At 43.9% G+C, this 17,715-nt stretch overlaps 1 protein-coding gene across 9 annotated transcripts in view; it reads right to left on the bottom strand.

The window, feature by feature from the left end:
• The window catches only part of LOC119457576 (band 3 anion transport protein), a 200,516-nt gene that overhangs the window by 55,623 nt on the left and 127,178 nt on the right, over positions 1–17,715 (bottom strand). For all 9 annotated transcript variants that reach the window (XR_007466297.1, XM_037719223.2, XM_049665117.1 and 6 more), the window contains one exon: positions 9,505–9,659. Coding sequence is in view for 8 of the 9 variants with exons in the window: in XM_037719223.2 (XP_037575151.1) it covers positions 9,505–9,659 (155 nt within the window). In the remaining variant the exon portion in view is untranslated. The remainder of the gene's footprint in view (positions 1–9,504; positions 9,660–17,715) is intronic.

The following is a 17,715-nucleotide window of genomic DNA, read 5'->3' as shown; positions in this document are numbered from 1 at the left end:
CCAAAAAACTGCTATTTTTACGAAAATGTTTATATATAAGGTGCACCCCTTTGTATAAAATGCACGTCTTATACAAAGATACACATTTTGCAATGAGATACTAATGGGTTTGTATGCATGTATCTTCGTCGCAAAATGTCGTACCTACCCGATTCTGACGCGCTCAACTCCTACGTGCAGCTGATTACTAGAGATTTAGGCAACCCAAGAAAAAGATCTCACAACCATTTTTGTATGCAAAAAACGAGAATATGTTGTTATTATTGTCTAGGCGAAGCCATCAAAATCTTCGTCTCTCGATGCACTGTCGAAGAGCTTGGCCGATTCGGGTGACAGCATCATCAGCAAATCTCCCTCATCTTCGATTCGCTAAATGCAAATCAGCTAATTGATTCCCTGATTCATTAGTACAGCCATGCGGCATCTCCTATCTTCATTGGGGTAAATTTAATAAATCAGAGGCACCCGCAAAAATTTTAGAAAAAAGCTGCATCTCTTATACACTGGAAAATATCGTAATTTGTTTATGGTATCTATTGTTCATACTGCACATTATCTTCTTTAGTGTCTGGGTTTTTGTTCTGTACAATATGTCTTCTTATTGTTTTAATTTGTACAATGCGACTTAATTGGTTTATGGCAAAACTTGTCTTCTGTATGAATATATGTTGTATAGCTGTTCTATGCGATTAAACCACACAGCCTCCGCTTTATCTTTCTACAACCTGTACACAGTCCCAGTATCAGCTAATGTATATTGACGTGTTATACCAAGTACGTCAATACCAATACTGATAGCTTGTTCCTGGGCGTTATAATAAGCATTATTATTATTATTATTATTATTATTATTATTATTATTATTATTATTATTATTACTATTATTATTAATAATTAGACAACAATACATGCACAACTGCAACATTTGGTGAGAAGTTGAGAACATTGTGCATTTTCAAACAGCAGAAATACATACAAAATATAAGCACAATCAAAATTAGGTACAATCTTCTTCTCCGCTATATGACCAAATCGGCACATTTTCTGCAGCATTCACAGTGCTGCAAGTTCAGTAAGCTTGAGCATAGGTGAGTGTGGTGAGCAACATTACTGCCAACAGCACCAATAACACAAACACACACAAGAAACAAAGAAAAAAAGGAGTGGCATAATTAACCATACAAAAAAATACTGAGACATGCCATAAAAAAGTGAAATCGTAAAATCAAGGACAAAATACTCAAACTCAAGCATCAATGTCCCCCCCCCCCCCCTCCTCCTCCCTCCCACCTGCCTTCTTCAAGTACCAGAATTTGGCATGCTTTTCATGAGGTCAGACTTCAAAATTCAATTACTGGATGGTTAATCATTGCACATTTATAGAACACACACAATGTAGATGAATCAAACTCATGCGATGTGCTTGGGGAAAGTAAAAGAACTGTTAACATGAACCTATTGTATTTGACAACTAGAGGCAAGTGCTTCATGGGTAAAAAAAAAGGTCACTGAAATACCAGTGGAAACAACAACACACTTTAATTAACAATAACTCGCCCAGTTCTGTTAGAAACTGTGAAAGTGCTTACAGGACTTGCAGTGAAACCAAGCATCATGGCACAAGTGAAGAAGATTGCCACCATTTGAATATTTTCTCTAAAAATAAGAAGAAAAAAAATAGCAGCCAAGGTAATGGCAACCTGACAAAAAGATGTTTTTCTTCTGCAGAGCAGCAAACAAAACTATATATAATGTGCATTTTAGTTCTGAAATAACCAATGCTACATCAAAAATTTATAAAACAATGTTACTTGACAAATTAAATCAAATACAGTCTTCCATTAATTTGATCTTCACGGGATTGACAAAGCAATGAATAATCTGGCGGGCAAAATTAAAAAAGGCGTAAAAAATGTCCTAGCGCAGGACTGCTTCATTTGGGAATACTTGCCCAATTCTAACATGCCCCAAATTGAATTCGCACCCAGTTTTTATGAATTCATAATAAGAAGCACATGCACCCAAATCTTATGCACACCGGATTTTATAACAGCAAAAATGTAGCATGCCACCATTCCAGCAATTAAAAGTGAGATGAAACCTGTAAAGTTTCCATTTACAGAATGGAAGTTCATTTAAGTTTAATGTCCATCGTCGTATATCTCAAACGGTCTTTTATACCATACGTGGCCTACAACACATCGTCCTTCGTGCAGTCCACCGTGTTTGATATTCCGCATTTCTTGAGCAACTCCACAACCATAATGAACGGGGGTGGCCTACACTTTAAAGGGATCAACAACCGTCCAGAATGTGTGTTGAGATTATAGTGCCTCTAAAAAGATCCTGACTCGCACTGATAGGAACAAGCATACTTTTATCCCTCAAATAATAATTATATTTTTGAATCGGCACTGAAACTCAGGTAAAAATGATGGGGGGTGGCATCCTGTGGCGAAACATCTCACGACGCTTTCAAAACCGTGTCAATTTCTGAATAAATGTACAGGGCTCAGTTGTTATCAAATGCTATATCTATAAAGACACAAAAATGTTTATTTCCTATTACTGCAAATTATCTCCATCAGCATATGTGTAATCTGTGTATTCTGTGAATAGCTTTATATAAAAGTGTTGCTCCTTGCATGCAAGGAAGCGAAGCCATTACTTGACGGAGCGCTGCCGTCTCCGCAAGCTTTTCACAAGTACAAAACCAGCCACTGTACTGCACCTACTGTATACTGCAACGATGCGCAGGTGCCTACACACCAGCCAACACAGAGTTTTCAGGATGGCACACTAGCATTCCACGTGCACTGCCGCCCGTCTCAGTCCATTCAGTCTATTCGTCAGTCAAAATCCAGTCAATGGACAATTTCATTCAACGGTCACTGAGCACAAGCGAATGCACATAATCGATGTTTTCATCTTTGAACGAGGTGGATGGTGTCCTGATCTTGCATCATCCTTGGGGTCTTCACAGCCTTCCCAAAAATCCTGAACCCACTTGAACGCAGTTGCTTCCTTTAGGGCCTCCTTTTCATAGGCCTCTTGCAACATTTGATTAATTTCTACATCATTCTTGCCAAATTTCACAAGAAACTTGATAATGATCCTTCGTTCCATCTGTTCCTTGTTCTCCGGGATTTCAACAGACCAAAAGTGGTCTGCACAAAAAGTACACACATAAAATTGTGCCTTGTCATACAGCAGTCCAGCTCGTACTTGTGGTCAACCAGGATCTTTTGAGTGGAGAGAGTGAGAGAGAGTGGTGCCGCTACACCCTATCCCACTTTCTTGCTTACTCAGTGCCTGAATTTTGGCACAGACCTCGTACAATAGAATCCATTAGAATTTTCACAGTTCTGCAGCCACAAATAGCAGTATACAGGAAAATGCATTACAATTGAATCTCGTTATAATGAAGTCGCAAACTACACAAGAAGTCCTTCGTTATATCTGACATACATCATAAGCATACACGCTGATATCAGCAAAAACAATTTGTATAGGATCTATGCCAAAGCAATGCAAGTGCACACCCGTGAGCAAAAGTATACAGACCACAGGGTCGCTGAAAAAACAATTTCTTCGTAATGAACATGCATAAACTGAAATGGACGAGTGCATAGGAAAATTCACAATGCCAAGTTTCGATTGCAGTCCTCAATATCAAGTTACATTCACAGGAAGAGAAGAACATCAGCTTATCGCGCAATCCCTGGTCCATATTGCTGGCTCATCAGAGGCCAGCAAAGGGTCTCGCCTCTCCATTTTCATGGCTCATTGATGGCTTGCCGTGTTGATATTAATTTTTTTATTTATTAGCACATTACATTACAGAGGGGAGTGGTTAAGAAGTCCAATGAATTTTAGAACTTACAGAAACATATTATAGGAAATAAGTATGAAACAACGTATAAAGAGTATGCATTGAAACTCGGCTGTGACATGGCACTGCGGTGCCTCGATCGCAGAAAAAAATGTTCCTAATAACACGGCAGCAGGAGCAGATGAAATCCCTATACAGCTAATAAAACAGCTGGGTCCCAAGAGCAAGGCACAGCTGACTAGTGCCATAGAGCATGGGATTAAAACAAAGAAAATCACGATTGAGAGGCATGAAAGCAAGTTCATCTACAAAGGCAAAGGTGATAAGGATAAGACAAGTTAGTACAGACCAGTTACAGTAACATCAGAGACATATAGAACAGCAATGCAAGCCATAAAATTACCTACTAGAGCTGACAAAGTGAGTGGGAAAAGAATAATATATTGGGGGAACTACAATATAGGTTCAGGCCAGGCAGATGGTTAGAGGATAATATTTTTGTACTACCTGTGTAGAGACTTCAATAGCTCAGAATAGACCTCTATGGAGAGCATGTCTAGATGATGATGATGATGATGATATGTGTTTTTTTGTGGCGCAAGGGCCAGGTATGGCCAAAGAGCGCCATGACTGATAATGTTGTGTTAGGCGCTGATTGATATATAGTTGCGGTGATAGGATATTAGAAAGATTTTAACTGCGCTATGAACAGGGACAAAGGAGGATGAAAAAGACAACACGTCTTTTTCGTCCTCCTTTGTCCCTGTTCATAGCGCAGTTAAAATCTTTCTAATATGAACTTCAACCAACTAGCCCAACTTGGTGCACTACTGGTGATAGGATGCAACATGGCTGTAAATTGGCCTAAAATCAATCGCTATCATAGAAGCGTAAAACGATATATAGTATAAAATTACGACAGTGATATGTGGAGTAGTCTATGGGTACAGTACGAATGACAAGTGATCATGAGGCTAAAATGCGAGAATATGGAAATAGCACGTATGCCTCCTTCAGGCCTTTGATCCCAAAGGCTGGGAGGCAGGTGCTTTCTTTTAATGCAGCTACCGCAGCAGAAACCTCTGTTAAGAGGCCGTGCTACGGATTTCCTGGGGCTATAACATGAAAACTGTGTACATCTTTTGAAAATTTCAACAGGGATTGATATTTAAAGAGAGGTTCTATACCTAAGATCATTTGAGGGTGAAGTGGAATTTGCTGCCCCTGTGGTAATGGAAAATGTTTTTCCGATTAGCGTTTAATTCAGTGCATTGCAGCAGGATGTGAAGCACGGTAAGTGGCTCACCACATTTATCACACGTGGGTGGATCACCACCAGACAAGAGGTATGCTTGTGTACTATGTGTGTGTCCTATCCTAAGTCTGCAAAGTGTTACTTCTGTGTGACAGTTCTTTGATACCGGCGGCCAGTTGCCAAGATATGGCTTGATAACATGTAGTTTATTTTCTGTTTATCCCACAACCGCTGCCAGTAAGCCCTGAGCTTTTAGGGGAGAAGCTCCTTATAGCGGCACCCGTTCCGTCCCCGTCGTCGTAGTAGTAGTAGTATGTAACCAGTCTGAGAAAAATGAGAAAAAAAATTCCGAAGTTGTGTCCGTAGCGCGGAATCGAACCAGGGACCCCTCGCTTCCGAGCGCGCGGCGTTAGCCCACTACGCCACGAAGCGGACATGGACACACGCACCACGATGGCAATAAATACCCAACATTAACGAAAGGCCGCGTTTCTAGCGCGTTTCTAACGCGTTTGTGCTAGCGCGTTACGGCCCGTGTAAGAAGCTGGTGTAAGACGCTGTGGCCTCTCTGCCTTACCTTCAACGCGTTTCGAACGCGCTGCCCAAAGCGGTGGCAAGTCAAGTTCAAGTCGAGGAGCGTTTATGAATACGGGGGTATACTCTCTCAGCAGTCATGTGATGGCGTCGGCAAACGCGGTGCACGTTTTGGCATGTGTAAATGGCTGCGTAAGACGCTGTGGCCGCTCCCCCTTACTAGAGAGTACTGCACGTTTCTAACGCGTTTGTGCTAGCGTCCCCTTAAGCGGGAGATCCGATGATTCCCTCCGGAGCTTCGCCCACTCATCATCATTCACCCCGTGGACATGCTGTGATTTTTTTCTTTAGGGCGGGCTTGAGGTCCATTAAAGGGACAGTCGTGGAAGAGTTGGCAACGTTCGCGTGGACGGATGTGGCTAGCTGGTCAGCCAACACGTTACCTTCTATCTCTCGGTGCCCCGGCACCCAGCATACCACGATATGTTGCTTGGACGCATAGGTGGTGCATAGTACTGAGTAAAGGGACAGAGAGCATGTCTAGATATTAAAGGAGCTTACAACATGGACAGGGAATTTCACCACCCATATAAAGATGACTGGAAAACAGTGAATTAGGTTTTAATCTATCTTACATCCGTAATGGACAAAAGGTGCAACAGAAGGTCCCTGGGCTGATGTATGCAGACGGCATAGTGCTACTGTTGGACAATTCAAAGGATTTACAGATACTTGCGAATATAAGTGGCAATGCAGCGACAAATCGGGACTTATGATCTGTAATGCAGAGATGAGCAATGATGTAGTATGGATTCAACAGCAAATCATACCCACAGTCAAGCAATATAAATACCTTGGTGTACACATAAACAAAGGAAAGACCTACTCAAGCACCGACCAAGATAATGTTAGAGTGAAAGGGAAGTGGAATGCAGCAATAATAAAACATAGAGCACTTTGGGGCTAAAATATGAGGTGGTGTGAGGAATCTAGAAAGGAGTAATGGTACAATGCCAATGTTCGCAAATGCCATTATGTGCTTAAAATCGGATATCTTGTCGGGGTTGGAAGTTAACAAAAGATCGGTAGGCCAGTTGGCTTTGGGGGCCCACGGTAAAACTACAAATGAGGCAGTGTAGGGAGACATGGGTTGGGACTATGTTGAAGTCATAGAAGCGCAGAGTAAAATTTGTTTTGAAGAAAGGTTCAGGAACTCGGATGACAATAAATGGATGGCCAAAGTGCACAAATATCTGTACCTAAAAAGCTTGGACACAGAATGGAGGAAGAGGTCAAGAAAGTTGGAACCAGGCACAGGGTCATTGAAAGTGTACATAGACGACCAAGATTCATCAAAAACAATGTGAGAGAAACAGAGACAGTGAATCGGATCCAAGGAAAGGAAACAAAAAAGACCATATGAAGATACAAAAGACTGGGAAGAAAGAAATTAGAAGGGAGAATCTGTACGATAACACAAGCGGCTATTGCTATTTGAGGCTTGAGCTGGTTGCCTAAGGACAAAAACATACTGGAGAAATATACCGGCCCCTAACACCCGCTAGGTGCGCTGGGAACTCAAATCAGCCGCAGGGGCCTATGGAAGTGTCCTCTCTTATCCTTGTATATGTTACTCTATGTGAGGACTGTGATACAGTTGAATTACGTCACCCTACTACGCGCAGCACGCATCCGCCAGTGCTCATCTTCCACGAAGCAGCGGCATCATCCAAACGCACCATCATATAACATGTTTTTGTCTCAAAACATGGCCCGTACCCATCATATAACATGAGTAAACATTACTACTACTCGCCTCTTCTTCATTGTCTCATGCTGGTCTCAGTTACCATTTCAGTGTTGCAGCCACGCTTCTCCGTTTCACGATTCTTCCGCAGTGTTTCCCGCAATTATATCAAACACAGCAGCATACGACGACGAAATAGCAGGTGATTAGTAGCAAATGCTTACGCATGATTTAGGTAACTCCCACAGATGATTCTGCGTGTAATTGTGCAGCTTTTTGAATGGCAATTAGTCATCTTCTGTTTAAGACTTATTCTTTCTCCCTGATAAGCCGAGAAAACCATGATAACCGTGAAAGCCGTCTACCTTGGATTAGTCAGTACAGGCATGGTAACTAAATATACATATAAAGAAATAAATATTCCTCCTGTAAAGACGTATGTGTCTGCGTTTTACTATCCCATATTCGATTCGATACTCACTATTTGTATTCGATTCGTATTCAAAAAATTTGATATTGGTCTACCTCTAGGTATATGCCATCATTTAGCATGCAAAAATAACTATGTTACTGGGAGGCCTCAGAACAGTAGCTGAGATTATAATAAAGCGGGTGGCGCAGAATCTCTAGGGCACCGAAGGGGCAGTGGCGGTATCAAAGTGGGCTGGGGCCGCTGAGGTTGGAGCATGCCGGAGAGTGTTCGTATATCGCTGGCAGCCTATCTGACAGCTGACAGCCCCGGCACATGGAAGCTTGAGTAAAGCTATCAATACAAGTGGAAAACTATCGATAGCAAACATATGTTAGCGAACTATCGTAATACTATCGATACCCCCTATACACTATCAACAGCTTGAGGAAAACTACCAATAGTCAATTTACCTGAAGTTTCGCTTCACTAATACCTACACAGGCATGCGTGTACATGCACACTCCATGGCCACTCGATCACAAAAACGGCCGTGGAATACGAATGTGGAACTATATGGAACTATATGTGGAAAACGAATGCAATCGTGAGATATTTTGGAGACGAATATATCGGAAATGGTGGTGTTCTCATGATCCTTGCTAAAGGGTATATACCGGCTGTTTCAGCGAACACATTAAAAAATGTTTAAAAGTTGCCTGTGGCAGATAGCACAATTCTAGTTCATGAGCTGGTCTATTCGAAGAGACCAATTATCAAAAATTCACTAATTAAGTTATTAACTAATAGCCTAATGACCCATATTGCAATTTACAAATTCTAGCCATGGAGTTCACAAGTGGATCCACTTGGAACGAATTCTCAGGATGACACCAGTTTCGAGATATTAATACCCGGACTTTGCGGAGAAATGCACTGGCGTTCCAGTTACTCTCTTACCAAAACGTCGTTTTATGCATTTTATGCATTGAAGGCCGCGCAAAGCTCAAGGCGCAGCGAAGCTGGCCGATTGATTGTGTCTCTTGGTTGTAGCTAGGTTGAACTTGTCTGTGTGGAGGTTTAAACTTCGTTGTAGCTAGGCCTATACTCGTGTACGTCATCTGTGCTAGTACTGGAAAGGCTGCGGTAGTACTGGAAAGGTGCACCGCGCCATCACGCCACCGCCACGCTATCGCCGCCACCACAGCCGGTATGACGTCATGCTCCCCCGCACCGTCGCGCTACCGCCGCGCACCTTTCCAGTACTACTGCAGCCATAACCAAGTTTAAACCTTGACGTAGCCAAGTTCAACCTAGCTACAACCAAGAGACGCAATCAATCGGCCAGCTTCGCTGTGTCTTGAGAACTATTCTTACACCGTGGTCTTGAGCTTTGCGCGGCCTAGTGAAAACTTTCGCTTTTTTTTTTTTTTCCTCTCTCTCTCTCTCTCCTGGCTCAGCGCGCCGCGGAGAGAAGAGAGGCGGGGGTCGGGAAGGGAGGGAGCTGGCGAGGAGGAGACCGCGTGCGCATGCGCCGCGCCGCTTTTCTTGGGTGTCGCCGCCCTTCTGGTTGCCATAGCTACGTCGCAGCAGTTCCTTGATATGAACCATACATTACGGCTTCGCCGTTAACAGCTTTTAACAGCTTCGCTGTTAAAAAAGTCAGCTCATGTCGACGGCGTCGCACTGCAAGATGGAAAACTATACGGCGGCAGGAGGACGCTCACCTTGCTGCTTTGGCTAGGCTCTTTCGCTTCGGCCAGAGCGGGAAGATCCGCAGGATCTTGGTTACCGGAGGTGCTGGGCGCGGAGCTTCTCCGGCGATGGTAGTGGTGCTTCTTTAAAGGTTGATGGTGATGAGGAAAGCCGGCACCCCTATGCACTGAAAAGCAGGGCATACAAATGCGAATTCAGATACTTCATTATATGCACTGGAATCCCGCTAATCGGAACTCGGGCGGTCTTGAAAACATACGCTCTGTTTATGCACAGCATCCTTTACTGAGTGAACACTTAGCGGACACTTATTCCTTACGGCTGCATTAAAATAAAAGAGCCGACGTGCCAACAACTAAAGCAGCGAACAGCTGTTTCTGCACAAATGAAAGTAGTAAACATATAAACATAGCCACAAATACAGGAAAAAAAAAAAAAACAGTCGCTTACTGTCTCGTGGAAAATCAAACAAGAACCGCTTGTATACACAGGGCCCGAAGAAACGCACGCCACGGTTCATTTTATTCATTATAGTTTACTTCGTGCCTATATATGCGTTATTGCAAACAACACATCACTGGCCCGCACTTTCGTATCGAACAGCGGAGCCAGCTATTAAACAATTTAAAACAATCTATAACCCGCAATAACCTACAGCCCATATGAAAGCATCGAGTTTACACACTGGGCACTGTCGTGGGGATGAGAACGAAATATTTCGCCAAGAAAGTCTTAGCCGCGCTGTGGTTCAAATCTCACCCATGACATATCAGAGAATTCAGAAAAATAGAGTGAATTGGTGTGGAGAGCTATCGCATACCCTGTGGGCAATGAAGACTATCTGCATAGAGAAAGTATATATACTCGAACAGCCCCGGAAGCATTCGCGCAATTATGTTTGCTTTTACCCTGTCAATAAAAGCTCGTATGGGGGGGGGGCTTTACGTGCCAAAACCACGATTTGATTATGAGGCATGCCATATAGCTGGGGACTACGGAATAATTTGGACCACCTGAGCTTCTCTAACGTGCACCTAAATCTAAGTACACGGGTGTTTTCGCATTTCGCCCCCATCGAAATGCGGCCGCCGTAGCCGGGATTCGATCCCGCGGCCTCGTGCTTGAAAATGTGGCTGCGGTGTCGGGCTCAGCAGCCCAACACCTTAGCCACTAAGCAACCACGACGGGCATGCTTCGACTTCCACGGCAGGGTGCAGACATGCGCAGCATCAGGTAAAATTATACCGCTTGCGCGACGCAAGAAATAATACAATCGAATAATACAATATACGTTTCATTAGAAAGTTTCGAATACTCGCTCACGCCTTGTCATAAGCAATTATATATATATATATATATATATATATCGCTTCGCTAAATGATGACGTGGTAAAATCCACACCAATCTTATCAAAAACACATAAAAGGTTCTTGTCGTTTTCATATAATTCGAAAAACCTAGGGAGCTCAAATCCTCTCAGGGCCTTGTTACGAATGCACGAATTCTAGAACTTCTTTTTCAAGAACATATTTCCGTAATCTCTTTTTCAGGTATGTGAAAAAAAAAAAATGCGCTTAACGTCCCGAAGCAACTTATCGTATGAGAGACGCCGTAGTTGAGAATAAAGGTGGGGTGCTTTAATGTGTACCCAAAGCAAGGTACAGTGCTCAGCGATTGAAACGCGATACTTGGACCGCATGGCGGCCGGAACTCTTTGCGCCACCGGTGAGAGTTGGGTGACCGCTGGCAGACCAAACTCATTCCCCCATTGCATGAAAAAAGCTCTTTGCTGTCATCATATACCCCAGTACATCAAGTCGGTGTCCCCAGCGACCACCGAATGGCACAAAAAGCGCCAGCAGCCATGCGCTCCGAGTATCGCGTTTCAATCGTTGAGCACTGTACATGCATTTTGTTGCATTCAAACGGAATACGACAGTCGTGGTCGGGAACCGAGCCCGCGACCTCAGCAGCAGGACACCACTGAGCCACCACGACGGGTCTTCTTGCAAACAAACATGCGTGCGTGTTCAGGGCACTATGAGAACTTAATTTAGGCGGGATGCTATTCGACAAGAAGGACATGAAGCAACGAGCGATTACAAAGAATGCCTTATCTGTCTAATCACAAACTTTAGCTCATATACGCTATATATTGCAAAGTCGAGGATCATTATTCGCGATACCTCCGCCCGCCGCGGTAGCCCAGTGGCTATGGCGTTGCACTGCATGACTCGAGATCACGGGTGCGATCTCGGCCCCGGCGGCCACATTCCGATGGGGGCGGAATGCAAGAAAGCCCGCGTACTCAGCACTCTGAAAAACGCCAGGTGGTCCAAATTACTCGTGAGCTAATCAGATCGTGGTTTTCGCACATAAAAGCCCAGAACTAAAATTATTACTCCCCTCCTAATTTTCTTTCCTATAGAAGTCTATAGTGCAAACTACTAAAAATGAAAGCCAATACCGGCTGCGGGCTGCCCGCACGCCAATTCGGGGAAGCAGCATGGGGGCTCCGCGCTTTTGACTTCACGTAAACTTAGCGCCAAGCTTGACGGCAGGTACTCAGAGCACGTGATGAATACTCGAGGCGACGTCACACTTCAGAAAACGTGGGCCAACATTTTCCGCAAATGAGGCGCCGTCCCAACCACAGCGTAGCGTGCAGGGCCGGTATTTTGTAGCGATATGCCTTGTGACTTATTCTATACTAGTCTTATCATCCACCGCTCACGGCCGGCTGATGCCGTTGATAACGCGAGCGGACCGTCGCTCTGACCACTGACAAAGCGCGATAAGCGCGAAAAGGCATTAGCACCGGAAAGGCATCGCTACAACATACCGGCACAGAATGCACATAGTCGACACGTAAGTGATCAGTCATGGAATGAAAGGGGCTTTTGAAGCGTTTTTCTTGTAGGTTGTATCCCATTCTGTGAACTGCGATACGGGTGCGGCTCAGCCGAACCAAGAGTCACTAGAATGTTTTTCTAGTGACTCTAATCGAACCAGCTGAACAAATTAGATTTTGAGGTTTTACGTGCCAAAACCATTATTTGAATATGGGGCATGCCATAGTGAGGGACTCCGGAATAATTTGGACCACCTGGGGTTCTTTAACGTGCACGGTACACAGGCGTTTTGGCATTTCACCCCCATCGAAACGCGGCCGCCGAGGCCGGGACCAGCTGAACATCGCGACACAGCGTGCCTACCTAACACGTGCTGACAACATGCACGCTGATATTGCAACTGCTAGATAACACAATTTCTGGATGTCGGCGAGACGTTTACGCAGCTCAGGTCCGTATAGAGCAACTATGGTAGCGCTCAAATAAGCAAGATATACAATCCATAGCTGCCAAGTGTCAATGCCCTCTGAACACAATTTAGCCATTTAGCTACGCGACTCATACAGTTTTACATGATTTGTAACAACCGATGTGGTATTCTGGTAGTGAACAAGGTTCCCTAAAGATTTACACAGGAAGCTTGATCTTCCAGCTGCGTCGACTAAAGTATAATGCGATTAACGCTTGAATGAGCATTCACTCGACATGTTCGCGGGGAATCTTAAGGATAGCGCTTCTGATACATTTCCGTGGCCATCCTCGAAGAGCGTGGATGCAGCTGGGACATACGAAACGATACACACAGCGTTTTCGCTTGTGCTGCGGTATCGACGTCGCCTTTCTCGTCGTAGTAATGGCAGCAGTAAAATGCTGCTTTACGGGGGAGGAGGAAGAATTAAAAGTTTTCCGATTCCATCGTAACTGCCTGTACAGCCGCCCAAAGCGTGCGCGAACGACGACTTTCTGTGCGCCAGCACCTTAAATCAGGAACAAACTTAAACGTGACTATGCTATCTGACTACGCTCACAAAGCTCGTGAAGATAGCATAGTCATTTGTAAGTTTGTTCCTAATTTAAGGTGCTGGCGAACAGAAAGTCACCGCTCGCGCACGCGGCTGTACATGAGGGTGACACTTGAACTTGATGCGATTTCGCTCGTGCAGCGTGAACGAGCAGCCAATAAAGATTCGCTCTGACTTTTTTTTTTTTTTACCGACCAATGGGCTCTCTCTCACACGCAAACACACACACGCGCGCGCGCGCACGAGAGGCTAACTGTAACCGAGTCTCCCTAATCAGGTATGTCGAAAATGCACACGAAGCGGAAATAAGTCCGCATCTGCTTATCGACTGCTTCAGAAATCACGACAAACTTCGCGCGAGACACCGCCAAGCATCGCCACATCTAAAAGCACGGGGCGGCGCCAATCCGACTCTTCGAGCGCGCTATCTCAATAACTTATTGATAAGTTATGCCTATTTCTAAGTTACGGGTGTGACGATGATGTATGGTTTTTAATGGCGCAAGAGCCAGGTATGGCCAAAGAGCGCCAGGCCAGTGTTCATGAGTTGACAATGGAGCAATGAATAGTGAAAGGTAGATGTGTCGTGGCTGTAAAAGGGCCTAAAAAACAATCGCTGTAAAATGCGTAAAATATATATGTAATAAAATTATGGCAATTGCTAATGAGGTGCACTATGAACCCGAAAGAACAAATTGCAAGATAATGAAGATAAACGAAAATATACAGATAAAACTTTTCAAAAAGCACTACTGCCTTGACAGACCCTTTGAAACGCAAGGGCCTGGAGGCGCGTGCTATGCTAAACTACTATCGCGGCGACATCCTCTGGAGAGAGGATGCGCTACGAAACTATTGGGCAAATAACATGCAATACTACATCGCTAAGAAAATCCAGGACAGCTTTAGTGTTAAAGAGAGGTTCGTCGCCAAGAAACATAGCGGGATGGAGAGGGAGACTGTACCGGTACGCTATAGGAAAGTGCCTTTTTCTCTCTCTTTCGGCTTCCCTGCACTCCACGAGGACGTGGAGCACGGTAAGCCTCTCTCCACATCTACCACAGGTTGGCGGGTCATTTCCCGTTAAAACAAAATTGTGTGTGCCGTATGTATGTCCTATTCTCAGACGAGAGAATAGGACATTAGTTCTTCGCATTTTCGTATGCTTCCGTGTTACGGTGTATTGTACGTGTAGCTAAGCGCCCGAATGTACAGCAGTGGCATATGCACATTAAAAGATTGCTGGCTCTCCCGTAATCCAAAGTAGATGTAAGCATAAAATGGCTACCATGTGGCGTATTTTGCTGCTTGTCGTGCCGCCGCCTTCAACCGCTTTTCTTCTTCTAACAGTGCAGCGTTCTCAGCGTCTGTAGCTACTTTTTCTTGTCGCGTCGAAGTAGTCGGCTACAAATGTGCGGCCAACTCACGGACCGCTGGCGTTGAAAAGAGCACAGGCAACCCTGTCTCAGCGCCAAAAGATGGCAATCAAGTGTATGGTGCCCTGTATCTGCCTTTCGAACGTCGCTATTGGAAATGACAAATAAAACTTCAGCGTACTAGAAGTTACAGCTTGAGTGATATTGTGAACAAACATTAGGAAGAACTCGGAAACAATATTTTTTGTAACTTGTTTGGGCAGTAACTAGCGTATATAATGCGGTCCTGTACAAAGGCTTGGGGGCCAGAGACCGCTTAAATTTTGACTGGGTGCCCAGATGATCTCGTTTTGTTAACAGCTCTGGCTTTTGGCTCAAGGTCACTTGAAGGTCGCCGACACCGGGAGCTAAAAACATTCCATGCTTAAAAAACGTAAATTGATTAGCATCCAGGATCTGTTTTGTTGGCCACAGTTTTCGATGAGTTAGTCCATCAGTTACACTTTTGAACACTTTTTCCAAAGTATTAACCTTGTCTTTTCGAGAAGACTCACAGTCATAGAGCTTCTACTAACTGAACAAATTACGCCAATGAGCTAATGGGAGCAGGCCAATCAGCAGCACGACCTGATAGCTATTTTGCTTACACACCGAGATAAGGTCGTGCTGTGACTCTTCACACTAAAACTGTCCACAGTGCCAACGCATCTTCTTGACGTAACAACCCCAAGTGGCGCCTTACTCAAATGCGCTTAATTACCCGAAACGCGCGGACAACTAGCCTCCAGTCTTCTTGGTGTCGTTTAATTCAAGGTCCACATTATCGCACTAAATTTTGCAGAGGGAACCAAGGCAGTTATGTAAGACTTCACCAAATGCTGATGAATCATATACCGTGTCAACTAAAGAGAAACATTCCTAAAGACAGGGCAAAAGAACAAGCAAAATAATATTAAGGGAACACATTATAGTTGGGACTTCTACCGCAGGAAACCGAGTGTCACGTGCTAATTAGCTATTGAGCTCAAGTGCACTAGTTAATTTTTAATGAAGCGCATGGGCACATATCTCAACTGCGGAATCAAGCCGACCAGTGCTGAAGCAATGACCTAAAAACGTGCGCAAATGAATGCTGCTTTGAGATATTTGTCTCAAAGCAGTACAGGGGGTTCCGCGTATAATTTTCCCCGAAAGCATTAATTATTGCGGGCAAAACTTCGCGGAATGTAATGGAAGATTTTGGTAACGAATATCTCGAAACTTGTGCTCGTCTCAAGATTCTAATTAGGTGGACATGCTTTGCATATTGATTGACTTTATATGTGCTTAAGGTATCTGCCCCCAAATTACTAATTAAAAAGTTAATTAGTACACCCTGTTAACGCACACTTCCTGACGTTCGACGCTGTTGAAGTACTGCAGAAATAAAAACCGTTTGTTTCAGCTGAAATGTGATGTAATCTACAATGTTTAGTGCTTGGAATTAGAATATCTGTGCTCTAAATTGCGACAAACTTCGAACAACATGATTTAGCTACAAGTGCTGTTTGTTAAATTACAACATGACTTAACACATTGCATAAGGTCGATGCGACGGACGATGCAAAATGAAAAATGGGAAAGCATGGACACGTGACGTGGCTGCGTGCGGATATTTCATTTGTTCGGTGACAACCAGACTGAATGCGCTCATTATAATGTTTACCTATGTATTCATAGATGCATTTTGTATTGATTTGCTGGAACTACCCATAACCCCTAAATGTTCACACTGTTTCATGTTGTATTTAAGATTTTTTCGTTTTTTTTAGCTGCACCAAATTTTTAAAAATTGCATGTTGCAGATAGCACAATTCTAACCCTTGAGCTAAATTATAAATTACTCGGTGAGGTGGCCCTTACTTCTCAATAAACCACAATGCTTAATTGAATAATTAACATGACACTAATTAACATTTTAAATAATCACTTTACAGCACATATTTCAATCTGCGAACTTTAGCCGGCGAGTTTGCAAGGCATATGGCTTGGAACGAATTCTGAGGATGGCACCGGCTTCGAGACAGGCGCCGTCAAACTTGCGCTAAAAATGCACGGTTGTTCCACTTACTTTTTAAAGAAAACGCTGTTTTATGCATTGAAGGACAAAAGTAACTGGAACGAAAATGCATTTCGTTGGACACTTGGAAAATTAACACTTCGAGACAGGTGTAGTCCTGAGAGTTCGTTCCAAGTGGATACGCTTTGCGAACTCACTGGCTACAATTCGCAAATTGAAACAAGTGCCGCAAAGTAATTTATTCAACAGTTAATTAGCGTAATTATGTTAATGATTCACTCTTGCTTTTTGATTTCTCGTAGAAGGAATGGCCGCCTCATGGAATAATTTAGGTAAAGGGTTAGAATTGTGCTATCTGCCGCAGGCAATATTTAAAAATTTGGTGCTACTAAGAAAAAGACACCTGGTAGATGCCTTGGATTTGCCCTCGTTGTGTGAATAGGGGCAAGAACCTCGTCAAGCCACAAACAAGGAGCTTTTAGTTCTTGTCCCAGCACTAATTTTTGTTAATGAATTAATCTCAAGTAAAGATTGATTGATTGATTGATTGGCAATAAAGTTTATAGTATAGTGGCACAAGCTTGTTAACAAGGGAAACTGCGTACGACAATGAGGCGGGCACTAATTCTCATAGCCACCGCCTCATTGCCACACAAAAATGCACACCCGTGTACTGTGCGCAAAAGTTAAAGCGCAACTGCTACAACTACAGAAAAAAAAAGAGAAAAAAAAGAAGAAGAAGTTCGAAGACGGTGCTTAAAGTGAAGGAAGGGGGTCCTGCAGACACCCTCGCTCGAGGCGAACACCTCAGCTATTTCGCGGCAGAAGAAAGCCGTCAGCACTCGGCGATCCTAGGCGGTCTCCCTCCCAAGGACTGGTCAACCACAATGCTGCTTGTCTTCCGTCATCTGA

The sequence above is a fragment of the Dermacentor silvarum genome, chromosome 1 (assembly GCF_013339745.2).
Source record: "Dermacentor silvarum isolate Dsil-2018 chromosome 1, BIME_Dsil_1.4, whole genome shotgun sequence".
NCBI lineage: Eukaryota > Metazoa > Arthropoda > Arachnida > Ixodida > Ixodidae > Dermacentor > Dermacentor silvarum.
This window is presented reverse-complemented; position numbering and strand designations above follow the sequence as displayed.